The sequence below is a fragment of the Heloderma suspectum genome, chromosome 2 (genome assembly GCF_057233095.1).
Source record: "Heloderma suspectum isolate Gila_16-S chromosome 2, 16-S_ref, whole genome shotgun sequence".
NCBI lineage: Eukaryota > Metazoa > Chordata > Lepidosauria > Squamata > Helodermatidae > Heloderma > Heloderma suspectum.
In genome coordinates this window covers 14,428,047-14,453,635 of record NC_139459.1, presented here as the reverse complement: position 1 = coordinate 14,453,635, position 25,589 = coordinate 14,428,047, and the positions used below count along the sequence as shown (strand labels likewise).

The following is a 25,589-nucleotide window of genomic DNA, read 5'->3' as shown; positions in this document are numbered from 1 at the left end:
CAACCCATGGGCCTAATCTAGCCCTCGGAGATTCCACATCTGGCCTGCAGAGAGCTTCTTGGTTTCCTCCAGGGGACCCCACTGTTATCTCCAGTCTGAGATTGGAGATAACCATGGGGAGGCAGGCACTGGGGACGTGGCTGGTGCTGGAAGGAGCAGCCGCTCTTTCCAGTGCCAGCCAAATGGCTTCATGTCCCGCATGTCAGCCCCGTGGGAACAGCACCACTGCACAAAGCTGGGGACTCAGCCTGAGGCCACTTGGCCAGAGATGGAAAGAGCAGCTGCTCCTCCCAGCACCAGCCGAGTCCCTTTCTCTGTGCTGAGAGAGGCATGGAAATCCAGGCGTCTTCCAGCACGGAGCAAAATGAGTGGGGTAACAGGGAGCCAGTGCAGTGTAGTGGCTAGAGTGCTGGACAGGGAGTCGGGAGATGGAAGCTCGGCCATGGAAGCTCACTGGATGGCTTTGGGCCAGTCACAGACTCTCACCCCAACCTACTTCACAGGGTTGTTGTTGTACAGGGTTGTTGTTGTACAGGATAAAATGGAGAGGAGGAGGAGGATTATGTACGCCGCCTTTGGTTCCCTGGAGGAAAAAAGGTGGGATATAGATGGAATAAATAAATAAACAATAACAGGGTGATGAGGTCAGTGGGAGGGATCACACCTACTGACATCACCTGGCCCATGGAGAGCCCGGTGGTGGGCAATTCAGCCTGCACCCAAAAACTGTTCTGCACCCCTGTTGTATGCCTTCCAGTGTCTTTTTACACCAGAGGCCATCTCCCCTGACCACCCTCCCCTCTCCCAGCTAGCTGAAGTGGAGTTGCCTACAAGGCCCATTCTGGATTAAACTACATGGAGGTAGGAATGCTGGACTAAAATGAGCTCGGATTTCTAAGAATTTGACCTGCGGAATCCTCTGTGGAGTGACTCTCTCAGGCTGCCCGGAGTCCATGGACTTTCAGATGATTTTTTTTTACTTTCCTAAAATTTATGCATATAAATTCGTAAGAAAATCCATAAGTTTCTGCTGAGGAAACGTTGAATGGAAAGGGGGACAATACTCTCAATATTACGTACTGAGGTAAGTTATGTAAATACTTAGGTAATTATTTATGTATTTTTCTGCACGACGAAAAGAAATCCAGGAAATTCCTGACTTGTGTGGCAGATAACTTCCTCCTACAGAAAGTAGAAGAAGGAACTAGAGGATCGGCTATCCTTGACTTGATCCTAACCAACAGAGATGACTTACTGGATAAAGTAGCAGTTACAGGAACTCTGGGGGAAAGTGACCATGTTGTACTTGAGTTCTTGGTTCTACGGGAAGCAAAAGCCGAGTGTAGTCAAACGCGTACCCTGGATTTTAGGAAAGCTGATTTTAATAAACTCAGAACAACAATCAGTAAGGTCCCATGGCAAGCGACTCTACCGAGAAAAGGAGTCCAAGACTGGTGGGAGCTTTTAAAAAAGGAAATTCTCAAGGCACAATTACAAACAATTCCAACAAGAAAAAAAGGTGGAAGACAACAGAAGAAGCCAATGTGGCTTCACAAAAAGCTTAGCGATTACCTGAAAACAAAAAAGGACACATATAGAAGTGGAAAGAAGGCCAAGTGACAAAGGAAGAGTACAGGCAGGTAGCACAGAATTGCAGGGATGGCATCAGGAAGGCTAAAGCTGAGAACGAGCTGAGGTTAGTGAGGGATGCTAAAAGCAACAAAAAGGCTTCCTTCAGATATGTGCATAGTAAAAGGCAGAGGAAAGAAATGGTGGTTCAGCTATTAAATAAGGATGGTAAAATGATAACAGATGACAAAGAAAAGGCAGAGGTGCTCAATTCCTAATTTGGCTCAGTTATCTCCTGAAAGAGGGTCTATGAGCCTCCTGGCAAAGGCGAAGTACAGGCTGAAGGCGCAGGATTGCAGCTTGAGATCGATAGGCATATGGTCAAGGAACACCTAATTCCTTTGAATGAGTTCAAATCTCCAGGGCCAGATGAACTGCATCCTAGAGTAATAAAGGAACTGGCAGAAGAACTCTCAGAACTGCTGTCTATTCTCTTTGAGCAATCATGGCGGACGGGTGAATTGCCAGATGACTGGAGGAGGGCTAATGTTGTCCCTATCTTCAAAAAGGGTAAAAAGGAGGAACCTGGGAACTACAGACCAGTCAGTCTGACATCAATCCCTGGGAAAATTCTGGAGCAGATCATAAAGCAATCCATCTGTAGGCACCTTGAAAACAATACAGTGATTACTTGAAGCCAACTTGGATTTGTCAAGAACAAATCCTGCCAGATGAATCTGATCTCCTTTTTTGATCAAGTAACCTCCCTTGTGGACCGTGGGAATGCTGTAGACATCATATACCTCGACTTCAGCAAAGCTTTCAACAAAGTGCCCCATGATATCCTGATGAGCAAACTAGCTCAAAGTGGGCTAGATGAAACAATGATCCAGTGGATCCACAGTTGGCTACGGAATCGGACTCAAAGAGTGCTTATCAATGGGACCTTCTCAAATTGGGGAGAGGTAATGAACGGGGTACCACAGGGCTCAGTCCTGGGCCCAGTGCTCTTCAACATTTTTATTAATGACTTGGAGGAGGAGGTGCAGGAAATGCTGATCAAATCTGAAGATGACACAAAATTGGGTGGGATAGCTAATACTTTGGAAGACAGAAACAAAATTCAAAGTGATCTGGATAGACTGGAGCGCTGGGCAGAAAACAACAGAGTGAAATTTAATAGGGAGAAATGCCAAGTTCTGGACCTAGGAAAAACAAACCAAATGAACAGTTACAAGATGGGGGATACGTGGCTCAACAACACTACAAGCAAGAAGGATCTTGGAATTGTTGTCGATCACAAGCTGAATATGAGCCAACAATGTGATGTGGCTGCAAAAAAGGCAAATGCTCTTTTGGGCTGCATTAATAGAAGCATAGCTTCCAAATCCCGGGAAGTACTAGTTCCCCTCTACTCAGCACTGGTTAGGCCTCATCTGGAGTACATCACCACACCTTAAGAATGATTCAGACAAACTGGAGAGGGTTCAGAGGAGGGCAACAAAGATGATCAGGGGACTGGAAACAAAGCCCTATGAGGAGAGTCTGAAAGAACTGGGCATGTTTAGCCTTGAGAAGACTGAGGGGAGATAGGATAGCACTCTTCAAGTACTTGAAAGGTTGTCACAGAGAGGAAGGCCAGGATCTCTTCTTGATCATCCCAGAGTGCAGGACACAGAATAGTGGGCTCAAGTGACAGGAAGCCAGACTCCGGCTGAACATCAGGACAAACTTCCTGACTGTTAGAGCAATACAACAATGGAACCAATGACCTAGGGAGGTAGTGGGCTTTCTCACACTGGAGGCTTTCAAGATAAAGCTGGACAGCCATCTGTCAGGGATGCTCTGACTTGGATTCCTGCATTGAGCAGGTGGTTGGACTCGATGGCCTTGTAGGCCCCTTCCAACCCTACTATGATTCTATGATTCTATGCCCCTTCATGGATCACTGCCTTGTTGTGGCAAAGGGGCTTGCGTAACTCAGTGAAGCCATAAGCTATGCCGTGCAGGGCCACCCAAGACGGACAGGTCATGGCAGAGAGTTCTGACAAAATGTGGTCCACTGGAGAAGGAAATGGCAACCCACTCCAGTATTCTTGCCAAGAAAACCCCATGGAACGTATCACAAGGCTAAAAGATATGACACTGGAAGATGAGCCCCTTAGGTCGGAAGGTGTCCAATATACTACCAGGGAAGAGCAGAGGGAATTTCCAAGTAGTGCCAGAAAGAGTGAAGCGGCTGGGCCAAAGCCGAAAGGACACTCAGCTGTGGATTTGTCTGGTGGTGAAAAGAAAATCCGATGCTGCAAAGAACAATATTGTTTAGGAACCTGGAATGTAAGATCAATGAATCAAGGTAAGTTGGAGGTGGTCAAACATGAGATGGCAAGACTGAACATCGACATCTTGGGAATCAGCGAACTAAAATGGATACGCATGGGCAAATTTAATTCAGGTGACCATTATATCTACTACTGTGGGCAAGAATCCCTTAGAAGAAATGGAGTAGCACTCATAGTCAATGAAAGGGTAAGAAAAGCAGTACTGGGGTACAATCTCAAAATGATAGAATGATCTCAGTACAAATCCAAGGCAAACCATTCATCATCACAGTAATTCAAGTCTATGCCCCAACCACTGAGGCTGAAGAAGCTGAGGTTGATCGGTTCTATGAAGACCTACAACACCTTCTAGAACTAACACCAAAAAAAGATGTCCTTTTCATCATAGGGGATTGAAATGCCAAAGTAGGAAGTCAAGAAATCACCGGGATAACAGGCAAGCATGGCCTTGGTGTACAAAATGAAGCAGGACAAAGGCTAATAGAGTTTTGTCAAGAGAACACGCTGATCATAGCAAACACTCTTTTCCAACAGCACAGGAAGTGACTGTACACATGGGCATCACCAGATGGTCAATATCGAAATCAGACTGATTAAGTCCTTTGCAGCCAAAGATGGAGAAGCTCTATACAGTCAGTAAAAACAAGACCTGGAGCTAGGGATGGCGGAGAATTTCTCCACGAATCTCCGGGAGGCTGAATGCCAACGCATTCGGCCCCTTGAAATTAGTGGAGAAACGGTCCGCCACCCCCCTCGGGATGGGACTTACCTTTCCCGAATGTCCCTGGCACTGGCGGCTCCCGGTGGCGGTTCGGTGGTGGCAGTGGCGGCCGGTCTTCCGACCGGCTGCTGCTGCCGCCATTTCCCAGTAAAAAAACAAACAAACTCAAGCAAACGTGATAGGGTACGTGAAGATTTACGTAGCCTATCACGGCTAGATTTTCAAAAAACACCGTGATAGGCTACGTAAATCCTTACGTAGCCTATCACGGCTGACTTTGAAAAAAAAGGGAAAAAAAGCGCATATGCAAATGGCGGCCATTTGCGTACGCCCTTTTTTTTTCCTCCCCAAAGTCAGACGTGATAAGGATTTACGTAGCCTATCACGTCTTTGTTTTTCTTTATCACGTCTTTCTTTTTTTCTTTTACAAGAGTGAAAAAGGCGGCGGCGGCAGCCGCCCGGAAGATCTGCCCCAGGTGAGTCTCGTCCCGGTGGGATCCGCGGGGGGGTAGGGGGAGTGGCAGGCCGTTCCACCATGGAGTTCGGGGGGCCGAATGCACTGGCGTTCGGCCTCACCGTGATCCGTGGCGGAATTCTCTGCCATCCCTATTTACAAGTAGCTGAGGAAAGAAGGGAAGTGAAAAGCAAGGGAGAAAGGGGAAGATATATCCAACTGAATGCAGAGTTCCAGAGAATAGCAGGGAGAGACAAGAAGGCCTTCTTAAATGAACAATGCAAAGAAATCGAGGAAAAGAATAGAATGGTAAAGACTAGAGATCTTTTCAAGAAAATCAGAGATCTCAAGGGAACGTTTTGTGCAAAGACGGGCACGATAAAGGACAAAGAAGGCAGGGACCTAACAGAAGCAGATGAGATTAAGAAGAAGTGGAAAGAATACACAGAAGAACTATACAGGAAAGATCTGAATGTCCCTGATAGCCATGATAGTGCGGTCACTGAACTTGAGCCAGACATCAGTATTCCAGTCAGTATTCCAGCTGAGCTATTTAAAATCCTAAAAGATGATGCTGTTGAAGTGCTGCACTCAATATGCCAACAAATTTGGAACACTCAACAGTGGCCGCAGGACTGGAAAAGGTCAGTTTACATTCCAATTCCAAAGAACGGCAACACCAAAGAGTGTTCAAACTACCGTACAATTGCGCTCATTTCACATGCCAGCAAGGTTATGCTCAAAATCCTACAAGCTAGGCTTCAGCAGTATGTGAACTGAGAACTACCGGAAGTACAAGCTGGGTTTCCAAGAGGCTGAGAATCTAGAGATTAAATCGCCAACATTCGCTGGATCATGGAGAAAGCAAGAGAATTCCAGAAAAACGTCTATTTCTGCTTCTTGACTACTCTAAAGCCTTTGATTGTGTGGATCACAACAAAGTATGGCAAATTTTAAAGAGATGGGAGTACCAGACCACCTTACCTGTCTCCTGAGAAACCTGTACGAGGGTCAAGAAGCAGCAGTAAGAACCAGACATGGAACAACGAATTGGTTCAAAATTGGGAAAGCAGTACGACAAGGCTGCATATAGTCACCCTGCTTATTTAACTTATATGCAGAGTACATCATGAGAAATGCCGGGTTGGATGAATCACAGGTCGGAATTAAGATTGCTAGGGGAATTATCAACAACCTCAGATACGCAGACGATCCCACCCTAATGGCAGAAAGCGAAGAGGATCTCAAGAGCCTCTTGTTGAAGGTGAAAGTGGAGAGTGCAAAAGCTGGTTTGAAACTCAACATTAAAAAAACTCAGATCATGGCATCTGGCCCCATCACTACCTGGCATATAGAAGGGGAAGAAATGGAAGCAGTGACAGATTTTATTTTCTTGGGGTTCAAGATCACCGCAGACGGTGACTGTAGCCATGAAATTAAAAGACGCTTGCTCCTTGGGAGGAAAGCTATGGCCAACCTAGACAGCATAGTAAGAAGCAGAGACATCACCTTGCCGACAAAGGTCTGTATAATCAAAGCTATGGTTTTCCCAGTAGTAATGTATGGCTGTGAGAGCTGGACTATAAGGAAGGCTGAGCGCTGAAGAATTGATGCTTTTGAACTGTGGAGCTGGAGAAGACTCTTACGAGTTCCCTGGACTGCAAGGAGGTCAAATCAGTCCATCCTAAAGGAAATCAACCCTGGCTGCTCATTGGAAGGACAGATACTGAAGCTGAAACTCAAATATTTTGGCTACCTAATGCGAAGAGAAAACTCCCTGGAAAAGACCCTGATGCTGGGAAAGACTGAAGGCAAAAGGAGACGGGGACGGCAGAGGATGAGATGGCTAGATAGCATCACCGATGCAATGAATATGAACTTTAGCACACTCCGGGAGAGAGCGGAGGACAGGAAGGCCTGGCGTGCTATGGTCCACGGGGTCATGAAGAGTCAGACACGACTGAACGTCTGAACAACAAATGATTCTATGAAAAATTCGCATCTGCCTGTGAGCGGTAGGGATGGGAGAGAATTTCTCCCCGAAACTTTGGGGGGCCGAGCGCCAACGCATTCGGTCCTCCGAAGGTTGTTCGGGGAGAACTTCTCCGCCCCTCCGCCCCCCCCCCGGGATGGGACTTACCTTTCACGAATGTCCCTCCTGGCGGCAGGTCCCGGCGGCGGTTTGGCAGGTCTTCGTCAGGGGCGGGGGCGGCAGCCGGTCTTTCGACCGGCTGCCGCCGATGACATTACAACCAAAGTAAAAAAAAACAAAACGCCCCTGTGATAGGCTACGTAACGATTAACGTAGCCTATCATGGCTAGATTTGCAAAGTCAGCCGTAATATGGCTACGTTAATCGTCACGTAGCCTATCACGGGTGACTTTAAAAAAAAAAAAAGCGCGTACGGCTAATGGCGGCCCCCATAGGGAGCCGTCATTCACGTTCCTTATTTGGTCCCTGTAGTCTACATAAAGATTTATGTAGACTACGGCGAAAATAAGGACAACGCAAATAGCGTTGCCCTTATTTTCGCCATAGTCTACGTAAATCTTTACGTAGACTACAGGGACCAAATAAGGAACGCGAATGGCGGCTCCCTATGGGGGCTGCCATTTGCATACGCGCTTTTTTTTTCAAAGTCACCCGTGATAGACTACGTGATGATTAACGTAGCCTATCACGGCTGACTTTGCAGATGTAGCCGTGATAGGCTATGTTAATCATTACGTAGCCTATCACAGGGACGTTTTTTTTTTTCTTTTGAAGTTCGCGGCCGGGGAGACGGGGCGCTTCTCCCTGGCTTGAATTTCAGCCGGGCGAGGCGGGAAGCCTCCCCCCCCGGCCTGAATTTCGGGGGGAGCAGTGAAGCGCCTCCCCCCCACCGCGAAGCAAGCTGCGAGACCAGGTAAGTGACTTTCGTGCACCCATAGGGAAGCCTCCCCCCCCCCCGGCCTGAACTTCGGGGGGAGCAGCGAAGTGCCTCCCCCCCACCACGAAGCAAGCTGCGAGACCAGGTAAGTGACTTTCGTGCACCCCTAGTGAGCGGACGATGGAACAAATGGCACCTGACAATCCATGAAACACAGATGGAGTGGATTTTACACAGTCCGTGCATCCCTGCATGGAGGTCCTATGGAAAGCAATATTGTTGGTCCATTGATCATCTTCCCTTTCTCCCATAGTCAGCCCTGCAAATGTTTTCCCTTCTGGTAGGCAGCATATCTGAAAATTAGATTCTAGATGTGCAAATACAGATCTCTTTACCAGCTTTGCATGCCTGGGTCTGGAAATATCAGCTCGCATGTGCATGCTTTGGCTTTCTCCTCATGCAGAACAGGGACGATATGTTTTCGTCCCATCTGAAATGGCTGAAGAGGAGCAGGCTAGCTGTGCACCGAGCACTTATTTATTCATCCTGCTCAGCATGGTCATACAGCTGCCGGCGTCATTGAAGTGCTGCTCAGGTCCCGCTCCTCTTTGCCGGCTGTGCAGTAGAGGCTATCACTTTTGAAAGACCCTTGCTGGGGCCTTTTCAGAGTTATATACAATTTAACAAGGTGAAATCTCCACAGAATGAAAACTACCGTATTTACAATGCACCACAGGCAGCCTTAAAAGAACTGGCGCACCTGCAAGGAGAAGCTGGCAGATGTGTTTTACTTAAACTTGGGTTGCTGCAGGAAGAGGTGACCATCACGGCTCACCTGGAATTTTGCCTTGACATCTGCCTTGAAGTCGAAGCAGCTATTGAGTGGGTGTTCTTGCCCAGCTATGGTGGAACTTGGAGTTCTGAACAGGGCCAGCTTTTGGCCAAAATGGCGCCCCAGGTGAAGGGCGTCTTTGACACCCTCCCTTCCCAGTTCATCTTTTCAAGGCCTTTTTAAAAACTGTATTTGTTGTACCCATTTCACGGCTTGGAGGCATGGTTGCATGTGTGATTTATCTCCGTCATATAAGACAATACGTTTGCAAACATGGGATCTGACCACATTTGCTCGTGTGTTTATTGAACGGGCAATGATGTTGTAAGTTGCCCTGTGAGTAAGTGCAGATGAGTTGTCTGTACTGTTGGTTTCAGCTGTTGAGTGGATAGTTGAGTAGAGAGTCCATGACTGATGACCATTGGCTGGCCCACCAGGGCCTGCGGTGAGTGGGAGGCAAGACAGGAAAGGCTTTCTCCCTGCATATGTGCCTAGGTAGCCACATAAAGGAGTCCTTTCTCTTTCCTACAAAGTGCCATTTCCTCCAGTCCCTTTGCAATAGTTGCATTATCTTTCACTTCCCTGAGCCATAGGATCTTTCACGGGCAACCTTTTACAGAATCAGGCGGGTTGTTTGTTTTTTAGGAGAGATCACTAATGGAGACTGACATTTTTGTGATATCTGTTTGTGTGCAAATAATACAAGATGAGCATGGAGGAGAAAGCAAGTGCCTACAGAGACCATGTTCGTTTGTAAAGCAGTCCCCCTAAGACCAAACAGCATGGGCTCTGAGCTGCTCAGGGGCTCCTTGACAGCCAAGCTAAAAAAGACTTCTGTCTCCTTTGCTGGCTATATTCCATCACTGTTTCTCTCCAGTGGGATGTGTGCAGTAGCTAGCAGACACAAGCCATCAAAAGCCATTAAGGCTCATTTAAGCAAGCATCATTTAGCCATCAGTTCCATTAAAACTTTTAGTCTTTTGTATACATCATAGCTAGAGAAAAGGCCATTTCCTTAATTGATCAGGCCACTGGGCCAAAAGTGTGTATGTTTGTGTTAAAATTGCTGTTACTCACCCTCAGCCCATGAGATACATCAAGCTATAAATATGAAATGGAGTGGTAAAGAACTTATACAGGAGAAAATGCTACAGAAATAGCAAATGCTGAGAATGGCATTGGTAACCGCCACGGCAGTTCCTCATTGCTCTCTCTGTGTTTAACCGATCTTCCACCATCTAGGTATCGTTTATAATGTTGCGGTAGTGACAGGGGACATCAGAGGGGCCGGTACCAACTCCAAGATCCACATCGTCATGCATGGCTCCAAAGGGCTGAAAAACAGTGGGAAGATTTTCCTGGAGGGTGGCGAATTTGAACGTGCCAGGACAGATCTTTTTAACGTCGAGATTGCTGCTCTTCTCAGTCCCTTGAGTCGCGTCTCAGTCGGACATGATAACGTTGGTGTCAGCGCTGGCTGGTATTGCGAGAAGGTGAAAACAGGTCTCTTAACGCCTTCGGACAGCTGTCCAATCATTTTTCCCATTGCCAATCTGACCAGAGTGACCTGGAGCATTTGAAAAAAAAGTGCTGCTCTTATTTCAAGTATGATGCTGTCAGGTTACCTTGTCAATATAATGTAATAACATATGCTGCAAATCTGATTTCACCTAATATACGCTGCATGACGTCCAACCTTATGCAGAAATCAATTGTGTGTGCTCGTTAAGTCAATGGCTCCTTTGCAGTCTCAGAAAGGAGGTTATGCCAACCAGTCTTAACATACCTTTAGGGTTGTGCACAAAGCACGTAAAAACTAAGGGTTGCGATTTCCTCAGATTTGCAAATATTAATAATTAAGAGCACCTTAATTAAAAAAAATTAAAGTTCAATAACTCAATCCCATAATAATCCTGCCTTAGCCCTTCCTGCTGTCCTCTAATTGTAAAACTTTGCTCGTGTGTGTATGTGTGCATTATGTCCCATCTAGGTGGTATGGGCAATGTAAAACATGGATGATCTGATCTAGTCCTGTTTCTTTCTGCCCCCCTTCCCCTGCCAGGTGGTGGTGTATTGCCCATTTACTGGTATTGAACAGACATTCCCGTGTGGGAAGTGGCTGGATGAGGACGAGGGCGATGGGCTGGTTGAACGGGAGCTCTATGAAATGGTCTCGCTGCGTCAGAAGAGGCTGAAAAGTAGGTGGCCAAGAGCAGGGATCAGATGGTACCCTTCATTCCTTCGTAATGGAGTGCTCTTGTCCTCAGGTTGCTCTTGCACACACTACAGAACACAACTGACTGTTATTTCTAGTCTGTTCTATGTTAAGGCAGGAAGCGACGTTTTTTTTCTTTCTGGGCTTTTGAAATGAGGCTTGAGGGCCACAGGAAATTAGGCTGAGGCCTGCATGCAGCCTTGTAGGGCTGCACATTGCCCACCCCTGCGTCAAGGGTTCAGGGCAGGTTTTACCACTGAAAATTACTATTAGGGATACGCGACTGAATGTTGCTCGAGGTCACCAGGATTCTCTGAGCATCGTCTTGCCGCTCGTCTCGTGCCGGATTCTTGTTTGCGTTTGTGATCGCTGCTCGCTCTGTGCAAATGGCTTAATTGCGCACATTGAGCAGCGATCGAATGGGAAATTTGAGCAAGTTTCTCCAAATTTGAGCAGATTTCCTAATTTGCACAAACTTTCCTCTGTAGCTGAAAGTGGGGCTGATTCAGTCTATGGAGGAAATTTTCACAAATTAGGAAATTTGTGCGAACCGAACTGGGAATCGGGAACGAGATGAACGCGAGAATGTATTTGACAATTTATGAATATTTTTGGTGGACATGCGCTCATGTTTGGAGCTTTCAACAGGGCATGCTCACGTGTTTTGCAAGCAGAAAGAACATTCTCATACATCTCTACTTTGTGCTGAAGTGCCTCCAACCTCAACCTGACTCCTGTGGTTCTACTGGAAGAGGGTTTCCTCCTCTCATTCAGTGTAAGGATCCCCACAAACGTAAGAGTCCCTTCTCCCTCATCTCCCCACTCCATCTTGCCTTCCGGCATAGTCACTTAGAATTCAGTTCTTAAAAATGAATGGTAATTGGTAAACAACACAATACAGACATTGTAGTAATTGACTTTTGCTATTAAAAAAAACACGTTGTGGGAAAGATTTTTGGTGCCCTCGCTACCTATCGCTAGAGAGGCCAAGAAAGGCAAAGAACAAAATAAAAAAGAGGAAATGTGGGTTGCTAAGTGATTGGTATAAACATATCCTTCCTGGGCCCTGTTTGATTTTCTAAGAGATATTTTATGTTTCTTTTTCTAAATGTGACTGGAAAGGCAGCTAAGGAAGTTCCAGGAACTCACCCCATATTTCCTGAATCTGTGTGGGTTCTCCTCTCTTGCAAAAGCTATGTTGCTGCTGCTGCTTGTTAAAAAGATAATGTAACATCAACCCTAGAGTTCTCTAAGGCCTTTAAGGGAGCAATCCTATGGCTGCTAGACACTGTCTAGAGGGCCATAGGATATGCTCTTTTCCGGGAACCAACCTCAGAGCCCGTGCTGAGGTTGGTTCCCAGAAAACTGACCTCCCCCCTCATCTGTGCTGGCTTATCCTCCGCACTCGTAAGAGGAGTGTGGAGTGACTGAAAAGGGGCATAGCTGGGGGGCATTCCGGGGCAGGGAGAGCGGAGCTGTCCGTATGACACATCCAGTGTGTCGTACAGCAGCTTACTCTCCCGGTCGGCCCCCCGGCTGCTAGACAGCCAAAAACGGCTGTCTAGCGAAAAACAGCAATGCAGGAGAGGTGCGGCGGGAATGATCCCCCTGCGCCTCTCCTGCCTTGCTTTGGATAGGCGGTTGCCTCTTAGTTCGGAGGCGACCGCCTATCTTGTTAGGATTGTGCCCTAAGAGTACAATCCTATTCATGTTTAGCCAGAAAAAAACTCATTCACCTCCTAGCATCCCCCAGCCAGCTATGCTGGTTGGGGGATGCTGGGAGTTGTAGGAGATTTTTCTGGCTAAACATGTATAGGATTGCACTCTAAGCATTAAACCGGAGGCTCTAGCCACATTCTACATCCCGACTGGCTTCAGGATGTCCATTAACCTCAGTAGCAAACTTTGCATCAGGAACAAAAGCTTCGGCTATTGGGCAGTATAGAAATGAAATAAATGAAATAAATAAATAAAACAAAACATTGCATAAGGTTCATAACCAGCGGGGGAAATTCATGCTGCCCGCCCCCCTCCCTGGTCATGTTAGTGCGACAGATGGTTTTAAAATTGGTTAAGGCTCTATATAGCCAAGACGCCTCTGTGGTGGATTGTCCGTCATGCTTAAGAAGCAATTCCATTGAAACCGGGCTCATTACAGCAAACATTCCTTAATGTTACGACCACTTTATTTCGTTGGCACAGTCCATTCAGTGAAAGTATTTATGACCTTTAAACGGCTGTAGGATCAACCCTGATCGCTATTGACGGTGTAATTCCTTTGTGGTGCTTGTATAGTAAATGAGCAGCAAGCAGTGGCCTTGAGTAATCAGTGACCTTTCGCTGCCATACAGTGGGATAACTTGCATTGTCATGTCACCCTCCTGCCTGCCTGGGCTGGAGCATTCCTTTCCCTCCCTTTGTAAGACCTCTGTCTGAATTAATTTTAAAATATGCACCATAACAAGGCTTCCTGTTAAAGGCTTGGGAGCTGTCTAAACCGGGGTTGCGCATGCACAATGATTGCTCGGTGCTAGAACTTGTTACAGTTGCATGCCTCCCTGGCCTTTCTCCGGCCATTTCCAAGCGATGTATATTGGGTTATCCCATTTTCTCCTCATAACAACTCCGTGAGATAGGTTAGGCTGAGCTCTTGTTCTCACCTGTCAGGGCCGGCCCTACCATTAGGCAGAGTGAGGCAGTTGCTTCCGATGGCAGATGCTGGGAGGTGGCAGCAAGGTGCTGGAGGAGAGAGCTGAGGGCCACATGGCCTGCCTCACAGCCCCTATGCTAGCTTGCTGCTTTCCGGTGTGACGAAGGATGCTGTCCCATTTCCTGTGTTGAAAAAAGTTTCAACTGCCTGTCCATTCAGCCTTTGTACATGGAATGGGAGGAGGCACCATCTTCTCCTTTGCCTCAGGCATCAAAATGTCTTGGGCCGGCCTTGTCACCTGTGTCTGGGCTGCATCTCTTCAGATGTTCTCAAGGATGAAAGTTCTTCCATACAAAAAAAAAAAAATTCCCTTCCACGTAGAAACCTAGCATGCCAGGGAGAAAAATTCTAGCGTTGTCTTCTGCCGGACATGGCATTTTTCTATGTGCAAGTCTTTTCTTTTTGGTACAGAGGAATACTCCATCTTGTGAGCCCCCATCTGAAGTCTGAAGTGATACAGACCAGATACGGGTTGACACCTCAGAGAGGATTGGGCCTGAGAGAGCTTCGTGGCTGCACAGAGGTTTGAGCATCTCTTTCCCTGGTCCATAGTCCCAGCACACAACCCCAGTCTCCTGCAACCTGGTGCCTTCCAGAAGTTGGAGTGCATTGGCCATGCTGCCTGAGAGTGAGAAGAGTTGCAGTCCAGCACAGCTTAAGGAAAGCTGCACTATCCACTTCACGAAACTATTTTGTTAAACGGGTGTAGGAGCTTTGCCTTGGATTTGCTCCTTAATGGCCAGGGAATCGCATTTTTCTTTTGTTGCTGGAGACATGCAGAAGCTGGACGTGGATTGGGACTTGTGCGAATCTGTTGCTAAGATGAAGATCTGATTTGTATTAATTGCATGGAAAACAATTCACATTGTAGAATCTCCTCCAAGTCATGGAAAGATTCACCTGTTGAACACCTGCACATCATACAGCTATCAAAGACATTGGGAGCCCTGTCAGGAAAAGAAAATTCATTCACTCTATTATAACTTGGCATTTTTTACTTTGGGCTTGGCTTTCTTTTCCAAACTGTTGCTCCTTTATTACCAGGGCTGTCTCTTCTTATTCAGTGATTTAAAACTTTCTGTATGTGCGTGTAGAAAATCCTTGGTCGCTGTGGATATGGACAAGTGACATTAAGGGTGCAGGGACGGACGCCCCCATCTTCCTCCAGGTTTATGGTGACAAAGGAAAGTCTGATGAAATGAAGCTGGACAATAACTCCGATAACTTTGAAGCTGGACAAACTGACAAGTTCACGGTATGGCTTCTCATCTTACATCTGTTTTGCATGCTTGCCTTGAAGAAGAGATGCACATGGTGATGCCTGAGCTCTTCTCCAGAGAAGAATTCAGCTTCTTCCACTGTCCCTCCAATCCAGCTGTCAACCGTCAAAGCCTCTGCCACTCCTTCCCATCCACTTACTTGGCAGCAATATAAAGGAGGAAGGTCTCTCTTCGCCCTCCCATCTCCAGTGTTTGGAGTGCTGTTTCACAAGTCACCAAAATGGCAGGAGATCTGGGAAATGTCATTTCCCAAGGGCTACCAGATGCCATATCAGCAATTCAAGCTTGGGCTCCTTGTCCCAGCGCCATTCACTACCTTCTCAAATTGGCCCTCCAACAAAAGATAGTTGCCAAACAGGGCTCTAGTTGTTAAGTACAGGGCCTCTGCAGCTTGGCAGAACATTAGCTGTGTTAATATCAGCATTAATGATATGTATTGCAAAATGTGAAATGTTTGCAAGATCTCCCTTCCCCTTGCCTTGCAAAGAATGGTTCCACTAGGTCATGTAATGTGATTTTGAATATGTTTAATGTCTAAGGATGTCGGAGGATGTCTGGTTGGGGCTCGGGTCTGTGGATCCCCCAGTCAGCGGACTCGAGCCCCAGCTGGATATCCTCCGACATCCCTAGTCATTAAACATATATTAAACATAACCAGATATCCTACATTGATTCCCGCTCTTGCCCGACTCGGCATGTGCCGAATCGGGTGAGCACGAGGATGCCGGCTTACCCGCGAGTGCCATTTTGCGTAAAAGCCATGGGTAAACAACTTACATAAATCTCAATTTCCACAAACTGGCAGCTGTAAATAGTATCATTTACACAGAATTACATTAGACCATTTACGCCTGTAATATTGCATAAATGGTGCTTTTTGTGGCTGCCATTTTGCAGAAATCATAAGTAGTTTACCCACAATTTTTGTGTAAAATGGTGGATTGTGGGAAGAAGAGGAGCTGGGTGCTGCTCACCAGGAACCCACGGACCATCCGGTGGCTTGCCTAGTGCACCAAAGAGGGTCGGGTAAGCAGCGGGGGTCCAGGAAGTGCTGGGAGGTGGGGCGGGGGGTCATCCATCCCTATTAATGATCTTTGTGATTTCACATTGACCACAGCTGGCAGGAGATAACCTTATCATTAATTTACCACAGTGATACAGGCATTTCCCATCCCCCCACTGCAGTTTTACAAGGCCCCAATGGATAAAAATAAGTGCAGCTTCTGGTGCTTTCAGTCCAAGGGCCCAAATAAGAAAGTGCTTTTTGTTAGCATAGTCCTGTGCATCTCCCCTCTTGCATAGACTTTTCTGTGCCATGCTCAGTGGCTCCAGGATTCCACTAGCTTACCATATGGTAGGGGTAGGCAACTTGTGGCCCTCCAGATGTTTTGATCTACAACTCCCATCATCCCTCATCATTGGCTGAGCTGGCTAGGCCTGAAGGGAGTTGTAGTCCAAAACATCTGGAGGGCCACATGTTGCCCACCCCTGCCATATGGTTTGGGATCATAGAATCATAGAATAGTAGGGTTGGAAGGGGCCTCTAAGACCATTGAGTCCAACCCTCTGCTCACTGCTGGAGTCCAAGTCAAAGCATCCCTGAGAGATGGCTGACCAGCTTCATCTTGAATGCCTCCAGTGTGGGAGGGCCCACTACCACAATGCATATTGGATCAACACATCAATACATATCAGATCAACACATCAATGCATACTGGATCAGCACAACTAGGCAAAGCCCCGTTCAGATCATACGCAGATCATTCGCGGGGGTGGCAGAGTTTGCTTTGCTGGTGTAGGCAGCCTAAGTCGTTGGCAAGTTCTCTTCCACCAGCCCTACTGGGATGCAGAGAAGCTGTGCAGGGGTGTGACCATAGTATCCCTGTGCAGCTCCATCCATTTCCTGGGAGTTTGTGCAGGAGTGCTTCCCGTTGGACTGCACTGCTCTTGTGCAGCTCCATCCATTTCCCTGGGGCCTGTGCAGGATGACTTCCCAGCAGATTGTGCCCAGTGTAGGCAGAAGCTCCTGTGGACACATTTGATGCTTGTTCATGCAGATTGAGCTGCCAGATCTGGGCGCCTTGTACAAGATCCGGATATGGCATGAGAAGCGGAGTCCGTTTTCTGGCTGGCATCTGAACCAGGTAAGAAGCCAGTGGGGACCCTTGTGCTCAAGAGTCATTCCAGGCAATAAGTGATAGTAAGAGCTGCACAAGGGCATCCCTACATGTTGTTATTTCCATGAGCTCACCCCTGTGTGTAACGCTGAAGCAGGGATGTGCAAGTCCCGCACTGGTTTTCCGACTTTATATGTTCAGGGAACCCTTTCCATGGAGGGTCTGTCCATCTGCCATGGGACTCCTGTGTGCTCTTTCTTGGGCATATTCTAGGATACACACTCAGTTCACACAAGGAAGGCATCAGCCAGGCTTGTTTACAACACACAGAAAAAAAATGTTACGGACACTTTTTAATTTCCATGATAGTCAATGGGAGGCACGAAGCCTTGGGTTTCCGAATCTTGACTCAGGTTCAAATCAGCCCGAGCGGAATAAGGCCATTTTCTGAAGCCTCAGATTGGGACCTGAGTCCAATCTTATGGTTGGTGCACAGCTCTAGAAATATATACTGAATTGTATACATTATTCGGGAATGATATTAAAGGCAAAACTGAAGTACTTTGGCCACACAATGAGAAGACAGGATACCCTGGAGAAGATGCTGATGCTAGGGAAAGTGGAAGGCAAAAGGAGGAGGGGCCGACCAAGGGCAAGATGGATGGATGATATTCTGGAAGTGACAGACTCGACCTTGGGGGAGCTGGGGGTGGCGACGACCGACAGGAAGCTCTGGCGTGGGCTGGTCCATGAAGTTACGAAGAGTCAGACGCGACTGACCGAATAAACAACAACAAAATACATTATTCAGATGAAACAAAATTGCATGTATTTCTATGTGCATATAGTATATTTTGCTTCTGCCAATCCTAGGGAGGGGCAAGGTGCTGAAGCACATAATCTAACATCTGAGATCAATAGGCATTGCATGGACACTTTAGGCATGCCTTCATAAGCATGAGGACTAGAAACTGTTCAAGTGAACACAGACTCTCAGGGTGATTGATAGTGTTCCCATTATCAAATGTTGTTGCTGCGTAGTGGAATAGCAGACTATATATAAGCCCTGCTCCAGATAGCCATAAAACAAGCTACAGTAATATACTTCTTTTGCTACACAGCCATTTGCAACAGCAGAAGACAAATCACCATTTACCTTTTAAGTCAGGCCACATTGTTCATAGATCTTGGCTTTGGAGTCTCTAATGCGATTTGATAGCTTTCTGCCCTCTTTTTGTGCTGCACGGATGTTTAGAGGATCTTACTGGGGGTTAGTAAACCATGAAACCTTGCAGATGCATGCTGGTTCCAAAGACTCATCCATGCAGTCATTCTTACCTTATTAGTCTTGGTTTGCTTGGTTTGCTGTCACTTCCACTCCTGGAGGAAGGGATGATGTCCTGCAAAGGAGTCACTGCTCATTCTCTTATCAAGGGGATTGTTAATAGGACTGCAGCATTTTGCCAGTTATTCAGATAAAAATCTTAGTCCTAAGCATGATTTCTCAGAAATACGCCCCTCTAAGTTCAATTGTGCTTACTGTCTAGTAACTGTGCCTTGCTGTGCAATCCTATGTCTCTACTTAAGAACAGGATTGCAGTCTGGATCAATTAAAAAGGAGCCCTGATTGGATAGATGGTTTATTTTCTGTCTTTCTCATCTTGAATGCAAGTTGTTAAAAGCCCATAGATGACAAGTGCTGCCTTAGAAGAGGCATTCCCTCTTCTTTCCCACACTGGAAGGAATGCCTCTTCTAAGATGGGGCCTGATGTCACAGACGAGGGCATAATCTCAAAACAGAAGAATTTAGCCCTGTCCCCACCCCCCGAACTAGAGTTTTACTCATGTGTTGATTTAATTGACTGATGGCTTAAACAGATTTGTGGGACTACAACTCCCATCATTAATTGGTACATCGAGAGGATCATGTTGTACCATCCTGCTATGAAATCTGTCTGGTGCATGAAGCTTCATGAGCTTTCATCAGTTTGGCCCCCGGACTTTGGCTCATTTCTCTGTGAGCTGGCCCGACTGGATCTGCATCGAGTCAGGCCAGCTCGCAGATCTTTTCAGGTTTTCAAAATTTACGTAAATAGAAATGTACCAAATTTGTGTGATTTGTTGTTGTTGTTGTTATTATTATTTACATTTCTATACTGCCCCATAGCTGAAGCTCTCTGGGCAGTTTACAAAGTTTAGTAATAATTTATAATAATAATAATTTATGCACATTTCAGCCATAATTTGCATAATTTGCATATATTACAGCTGCAGTTGGCCTAAATTTGCGTAAATCATGCAAATAGCACCCCACAATGTCCACACATTAGTATTTACATCAATTTTTTAAAATAAGAAAAAGTTCCCAGATTTTTTAAAATAAGAAAAAGTTCCCAGCCCCGGATTTCAGGAAAATGCGAGCTAAGTTGAGTGCTCACTGGGAGACTGTCGAGCCCCAAAAGGTCTAGATTCCACAGTGACGGACATCACTATTCCTTTCATTTCCAGCCAGCATGTTACGGTCCATCACATCTGGATGGCACCAGGTTGGGAAAAGCTGGCCCAGGTATAAAGCAGGGGTGTTGAACCTCTTTTAGCTGAACAGCTGAATTCAGTTTTGGAGATGCTCTTGGGCGCTGCATTCCGGTGGTTGGGGGGCCAAATGCAAAAGGAGTGGGGGCAAAGGGAATGGGGCATGGCCATCTGGGGAATCTTGGAGGGCCGGATCAGGCCCCTGGGCCTGAGATTCTGCACCCCAGTTCTAAACTAAACTAAAATAGGTGTTGGCAGGTGTAGTTGCCTGCCCTACATGCTGGCTCACCTCATCTTCTGGGAACAAAGATCTCGACAGCATGTTTAGCTGAATGGGCAGGTTAATAGAGGCCTCATCTAGAGGAAAGGGAATATAACTGAATACGATGTTAGTAATTAACAAGCAATTTCCTCACCTTGTAATCTAACCCAGCCTAAACTTGTTTGGTACCTTGCATTGTGTCTTTACTCCTAGTCCCCATCCCTCCCTTTCATTCACTTTTAACTTTGTCAATTCTGGTGCCACTTTGGTTTAACAAAAGGTGACTCTTTTGAAAACCCTGACAAAAGAGAAGTACACGTTCCGCTGTGGCCGCTGGCTGGATATCAACGAGGATGACAATGAGATCGTGCGGGAGCTCGCGGCCGAGGGCCCACTAGTCGCTGAGGTGGAGCCAGGTGAGAAGGAGGAGGGCTACAAAATGATGCATGGTGTGGAGAATGTGGGTAGGGAGACATTTTTCTCCCTCTCTCAAAATCCTAGAACCCAACGGGGTCACCCTATGAAGCTGATTGGTGGGAGATTCGGGACAGATAAAAGGAAGGACTCCTTCACCCAACGCAGAGCTAAACTATGGAATGCGCTACCACAGGATGTAGCGATGGCCACCAATTTGGATGGCTTTAAAAGGGGGTTGGACAAATTCCTGGAGGAGAAGGCTATTGAAGGCTACTAGTCCTGATGGCTGTGTGCTACCTCCAGTACCAGAGGCACTGCGCTTATGTATACCAGTTGCTGGGGAACATGGGCAGGAGGGTACTGCTGCACTCATGTCCTGCTTGTGGGTTTCCCATGGGCAGCTGGTTGGCCACTGTGTGAACAGAATGCTGGACTAGATGGGCCCTTGATCTGATCCAGCAGGTCTCTTCTGATGTTCTTATGACCCCGGGGGGCCTGAGTAGCAATTAATCCATTCTGTTTAAGCAATACCTAGAAAAGGGGTGCAGACCGAACCTCGGGCCTGGGCCCACATCTGGCTCTGCAGGGGTTCCAATGTGGCATTCTGGGGTTCCCCAGACGGCCATGCCCCCCTTCCCCTGGCCCCACCCCCTTTCTCCTGACCACCAATTGTCTGGCGGTTTCCCGGCTTTTGTGCCGGTTTTCCCCATTCTAAAATTTTGAAAGCTAAAATATTCTGAGATTTTGGGCCCACCCTTTTGACCCTTTTGCTTTCAGCCCCACCCACTACCAGCATATGGGCACTGAGGGCTTCTCCAAAGTGGAATTCAGCCCTTGGATTGAAAGGGGCTCTGTATCCCTGGCCTAGAGAGACCTGGTGCCCCTTACCATGGTTCCCTTCCCCCCTCCCCATCAGCACAGTACCTGTGTTTGCAGGCACTGTGAGCAGAATGAATCTTTGTAAAAACAGTTTACTGGCTTTTTTACCAGTACTTGCTGGATTATCACAGGAAACGGTAACAAGTTAGAAATACAACTGATGTTTGGACTACACTGACTGGGGCGCTGAAGCTCTTTCAGTCTGGGGGCTATTTTGTGGGAAGCGCTTTGGAGCTGCATTCCAGTGGTGGGTGTGGCCAAAGGCAAAAGGGGTGGGGCCAAAATACCAGCATAGTTTAGCTTAAAGCTGTTACTCCCAATAACAAACACCAGTTGTTTGGTGGTTCCGTAATTTTTCGTAGTTTTCCCCCATTCTAAAAATGATTGGTGCTCATGGGGGTGGGGCTCTCTGGGAGCCTCAGGCAGGCCAGATTTGGCCCCCAGTTGGGACTGTTTTGACCCCCTGGCCTGATGTTCTGCACCCCTGGGCTATACCTCCTTAGGCTCGATCTACACTACTGCTTTATAGCGGTATTAAAGTGCACTGATACCTGTTGGGGCACATTACGTATTTGATATACTGTTTTTGTAGTCTTATTTCCTGCTTTTTATTCCACATTATCCAATCTACTGCAACAAATGTCATTGTATGTTCTATGGGGTATAAATGCGCAAGAGGGATATAGCTTACAATGATGGGATTGTAATGACATGACACAAGGTGTAGATCTGGCCTTCATCTCCTTCAAGGAAGGCTGGACTACAAATGTGAAAATTAACTCGACAAATGCATCCTTGTAGTTAATCTCGCCCTTTATTAATTTTTAACACTCTATCGAGATAGTGAAGAGGCAGTGAAGGAGCCCACATTTCATCCATTCAGATAGGAGAAGGACTCATTCACTGCTTCTTCTCACCAATGGATCTCTGGAGCCCCACTCCTTGACAATTAGAGGCCCTGCTTAGCTTCTGAGACTTCACCAAGCTTATGTCTGTCATCAATAAGGACCAGAAACTTGCATCTTTTTTTTTAAAAAAAGCTCAAGTTCTTTGAATTCTTCACTAGCTATTTCTCTGCACATACAGACTCTGCTTGTAAATACATATGGAATGTCCATAGCCCTGAGTACAGCTTGGTTGGAAGGAAGCTTGGTGCAGAAGATGACATGTTCCATTCCCTTCACCTACCCATGCTGCCCATCACTATAATGACCCATCCCAGACCACTGCAACTCTACATAGCTGCCTGTTGTTTACATATCCTCTTATTGCAGTGGCTTCCTACCCTTCTCCCATCTTTCGACTCAGAACCAACATGCACCTCCCCTGATCTGTATTTGTACTATAATACTATCCTTGTTGTACTATAATATAGATTTGTCCTGTAGATTGGATAACACTGGGGCACAGTCATAGCCAAGTGCAGCCAGGCACTCCACAGAGCATAAAGCCAGTCTGGGTAAGAGTGGTAACATCACACTGGTGTGTATCGCTCTTACGGCGCTGCATGCCATAAGCCCAGATCAGCCTGGGGTGCTGGCTGACAGTTGAAAGCACAATTTTGGATGACACATACCCAAGCCATCCCTGGCAGCCCAACCTGCTCATTGATCAGTATGCAGAGAAGAGCAGTTCCCGAGACGTTGCAGGAATGATTATAATTGCAAATGCTATGATTAAAATGTCAACAAACCTTTGATGAAGTTTATTTTTACTCCACCGTGTGAAGTGGTTGACTAGGAGGAACTGTGCACATTCCCTGGCCGGGTGCCGTTTGCCAACTGCAGGAGGCATAGGCCATCAGGAATGCCCTGGTTTATTCCTTTGGGAAGGCAGCCACTCAGGCCCAATGCACGTGTAACAGTGGATCTCGGTAAACTCAGTAAGCTGTGATTTGCAAACCAGGAGCCACCTTCAGGAACACATGCTTTCTCCTGCTTTCTCTTCCTCTCCCTGGTGCAAATTCCCACCCACCCCTTTTCCTTTATCACCCTTACCCATGGTGCAGCTTTAGCACGGACGCAAATGTGACTATGGTTAGTGTTCTAGCTTGCATTTGCAACCCCTGATTTCAGATCCTGGCTAAGGTGGGAATCCTCCTGAGTAACCATGACTAGCATCAGTGCAGACATAGCACTAAACCATGGTTAAGACCATAAGGTAGCTTCCTCAACCTGTGCCCCCCAGATGTGTTGAACTACAAATCCCATCATCTACAACCAGCATGGTCATTGGGGAAAGCTGCCATAAGGGATGGTAAAGGGGAATTCCTGCTGGAGAGGTGAGGAGGGAGAGAAAAAGAGCCCATGATCCCAAACTTAGCTCCTTACCATGGCTTTTAAATTGCTAGCACTATGAGCATTTCTGCACCAGCCTAAACTCCCACAACTTTACCGGGGCTTTCTGCTTCCATTTTAAATGCAGGACGACAATGGGCTCTATATGTTTCATTATGCAGCCACTAGATGGCGCTGTGGTCCAGCTCCTCTTACTGCAGGATTTCCTCTTTTCATGAGGGAACTCAACATGCTGTAATTTGATAGCTCATTATCTCTGATCTTTTTTTAAAAAATGGGATAAAGGTCATTTAGCACAGGAGATGCCTTGGAGTTTGATGGCATCATGTAAGGACCCGCAAACTTCCGTGAGTAAGCAATCTCAGTAGCAGGATAAAAGCCCCACATGGAGAAGCCCTATATCTGCATAATGGTGTAATTATAATGTAATTCCCATCCCTCCCCACTCCATCTGTGCCAACTTAAAAGGATCAGTGTGTTTGTAATGACCTATTACTGGATTATTTTATTGTGTGCTGACAACTAAGGGTGGGAAAAAAAACCTTTTTGTCACAGTGCATGGTGAGGCGGTGACTTGAATAGGATTCACATTTTGGTATCCATTGCATGGATGTGCATAACTGGGTCATGGTCTGGGAGCTAGCACTGGGAAACAGAGGGACTAAGGGATCGTATCCACACTACAATACTTGATCCAAATGTGCATCTGGGCCAAAACACTTCCTATTTTGCTGTGCTGAGCTGGAGCCCTTTCATTGGAGAAATGTAGCCTGGCAAATCAGGAAGCTTCATTTATTTACATTGGTATGCTACCCCATAACATAAAGTTCTCTGGGTGGCTTACAAGAAACAAACAGGAAAACAATGTAGATAAAAAATAGAACATAAACCAAAAGCAATATAAAATATAGCAAGAATCAAAACTCATAGCAACCCCAACATTAAAAATGTATTTTAAACCTAAGAGGCTCAGATTACATAATGTATTTAAGGGCTCAATCCTATGCCTATGTTAGACAGACGAAAGTCCTACAACTCCCAGCTGGCTGGGGAATGCTGAGAGTTGTAGAATTTATGTTTGTCTAAACAGGCATAGGGTTGCCTCCTAAAGCAGTTTCTGTCCCCAAACCAGGCGCAAAACCTAACTGAAATAGATCTAGATAATTAATTTCATTCAAGAGGGACAAGAGTTGCCCAGCCATAAACTGATGCCCCAGGCAACAGGGATTCAACCTCTCCCCTCCCCTGCACGCACACCACAAGAATTTTCACACCATTTTGAGCAACCCATAAAAATTGCTAAAAATAGGGGGTGCTTTCTGAGGTGCTGGGTAATATTTGTGATATTCCCTTGGGCTCAGCACAAAGGAAAAGTACCTCCAGACACTGAGTTTTGCCATTTTTTTCAATGATGCACACCAGCTGTCAGACTCAAAAGAAGTTGGAATATTCATATTAACTCATTGTTCTCTTTCTTTCTCGTTATTTTCTCATATATAAAAACAAACAAGCTGAGTTTTTAAATTATGTTTAAAGTTGGAGAGTATTCCATCTTGTTGGGGATAGACAGAAAGTCTGGTTCACACGTCTGTGTACGTTATTTGCTGGCTCTCAGCTAAATGTGTGAATTATTTCCACTGAAAAAGCATTGTGTCGGAGACAATACCTTTGCATATGAAAGTGTGCTTTATTTAATGTTACATTTCAATCCTGCCCTTCCTTCAAGGAGCTCAGGACAGCACATATGGTTCCCCTCCCAATTTTATCCTCACAACAACAGTGTGAGGTATATTCGGCTGAGAGAGATGACTAGCCTAAAGGTTACCTAGATAATCTTTATGACTAGGAGGGGAAGGATTTGAATGTAAGACTCCGCAGTGGTAGTCCAACACTCTAACCACTATACTTGAAAGCCAGTGTGGTCTCATGGTTTGAGTGCTGGACTGGGGCTCTGGAGATCCAGGTTCTAGTCCCCACTCAGCAATGAAGCTCACTGGATAACTTTGGGCCAGTCACTGACTCTTGGCCTAACCTACCTTGCAGGGTTGTTGTGAGGATAAAGTGGAGAGGAGGAGGACCGTGTAAGCCAGCT

General features: G+C 46.5%; 1 protein-coding gene across 1 annotated transcript in view; it reads left to right on the top strand.

The window, feature by feature from the left end:
- LOXHD1 (lipoxygenase homology PLAT domains 1) overlaps window positions 1-25,589 on the top strand; it is a 260,472-nt gene that overhangs the window by 59,934 nt on the left and 174,949 nt on the right. Inside the window, exons 9-13 of the mRNA XM_084829637.1 lie at window positions 10,031-10,281; window positions 10,851-10,986; window positions 14,808-14,968; window positions 17,051-17,137; window positions 20,185-20,320. Of these exons, the coding sequence (XP_084685763.1) occupies window positions 10,031-10,281; window positions 10,851-10,986; window positions 14,808-14,968; window positions 17,051-17,137; window positions 20,185-20,320 (771 nt within the window). The remainder of the gene's footprint in view (window positions 1-10,030; window positions 10,282-10,850; window positions 10,987-14,807; window positions 14,969-17,050; window positions 17,138-20,184; window positions 20,321-25,589) is intronic.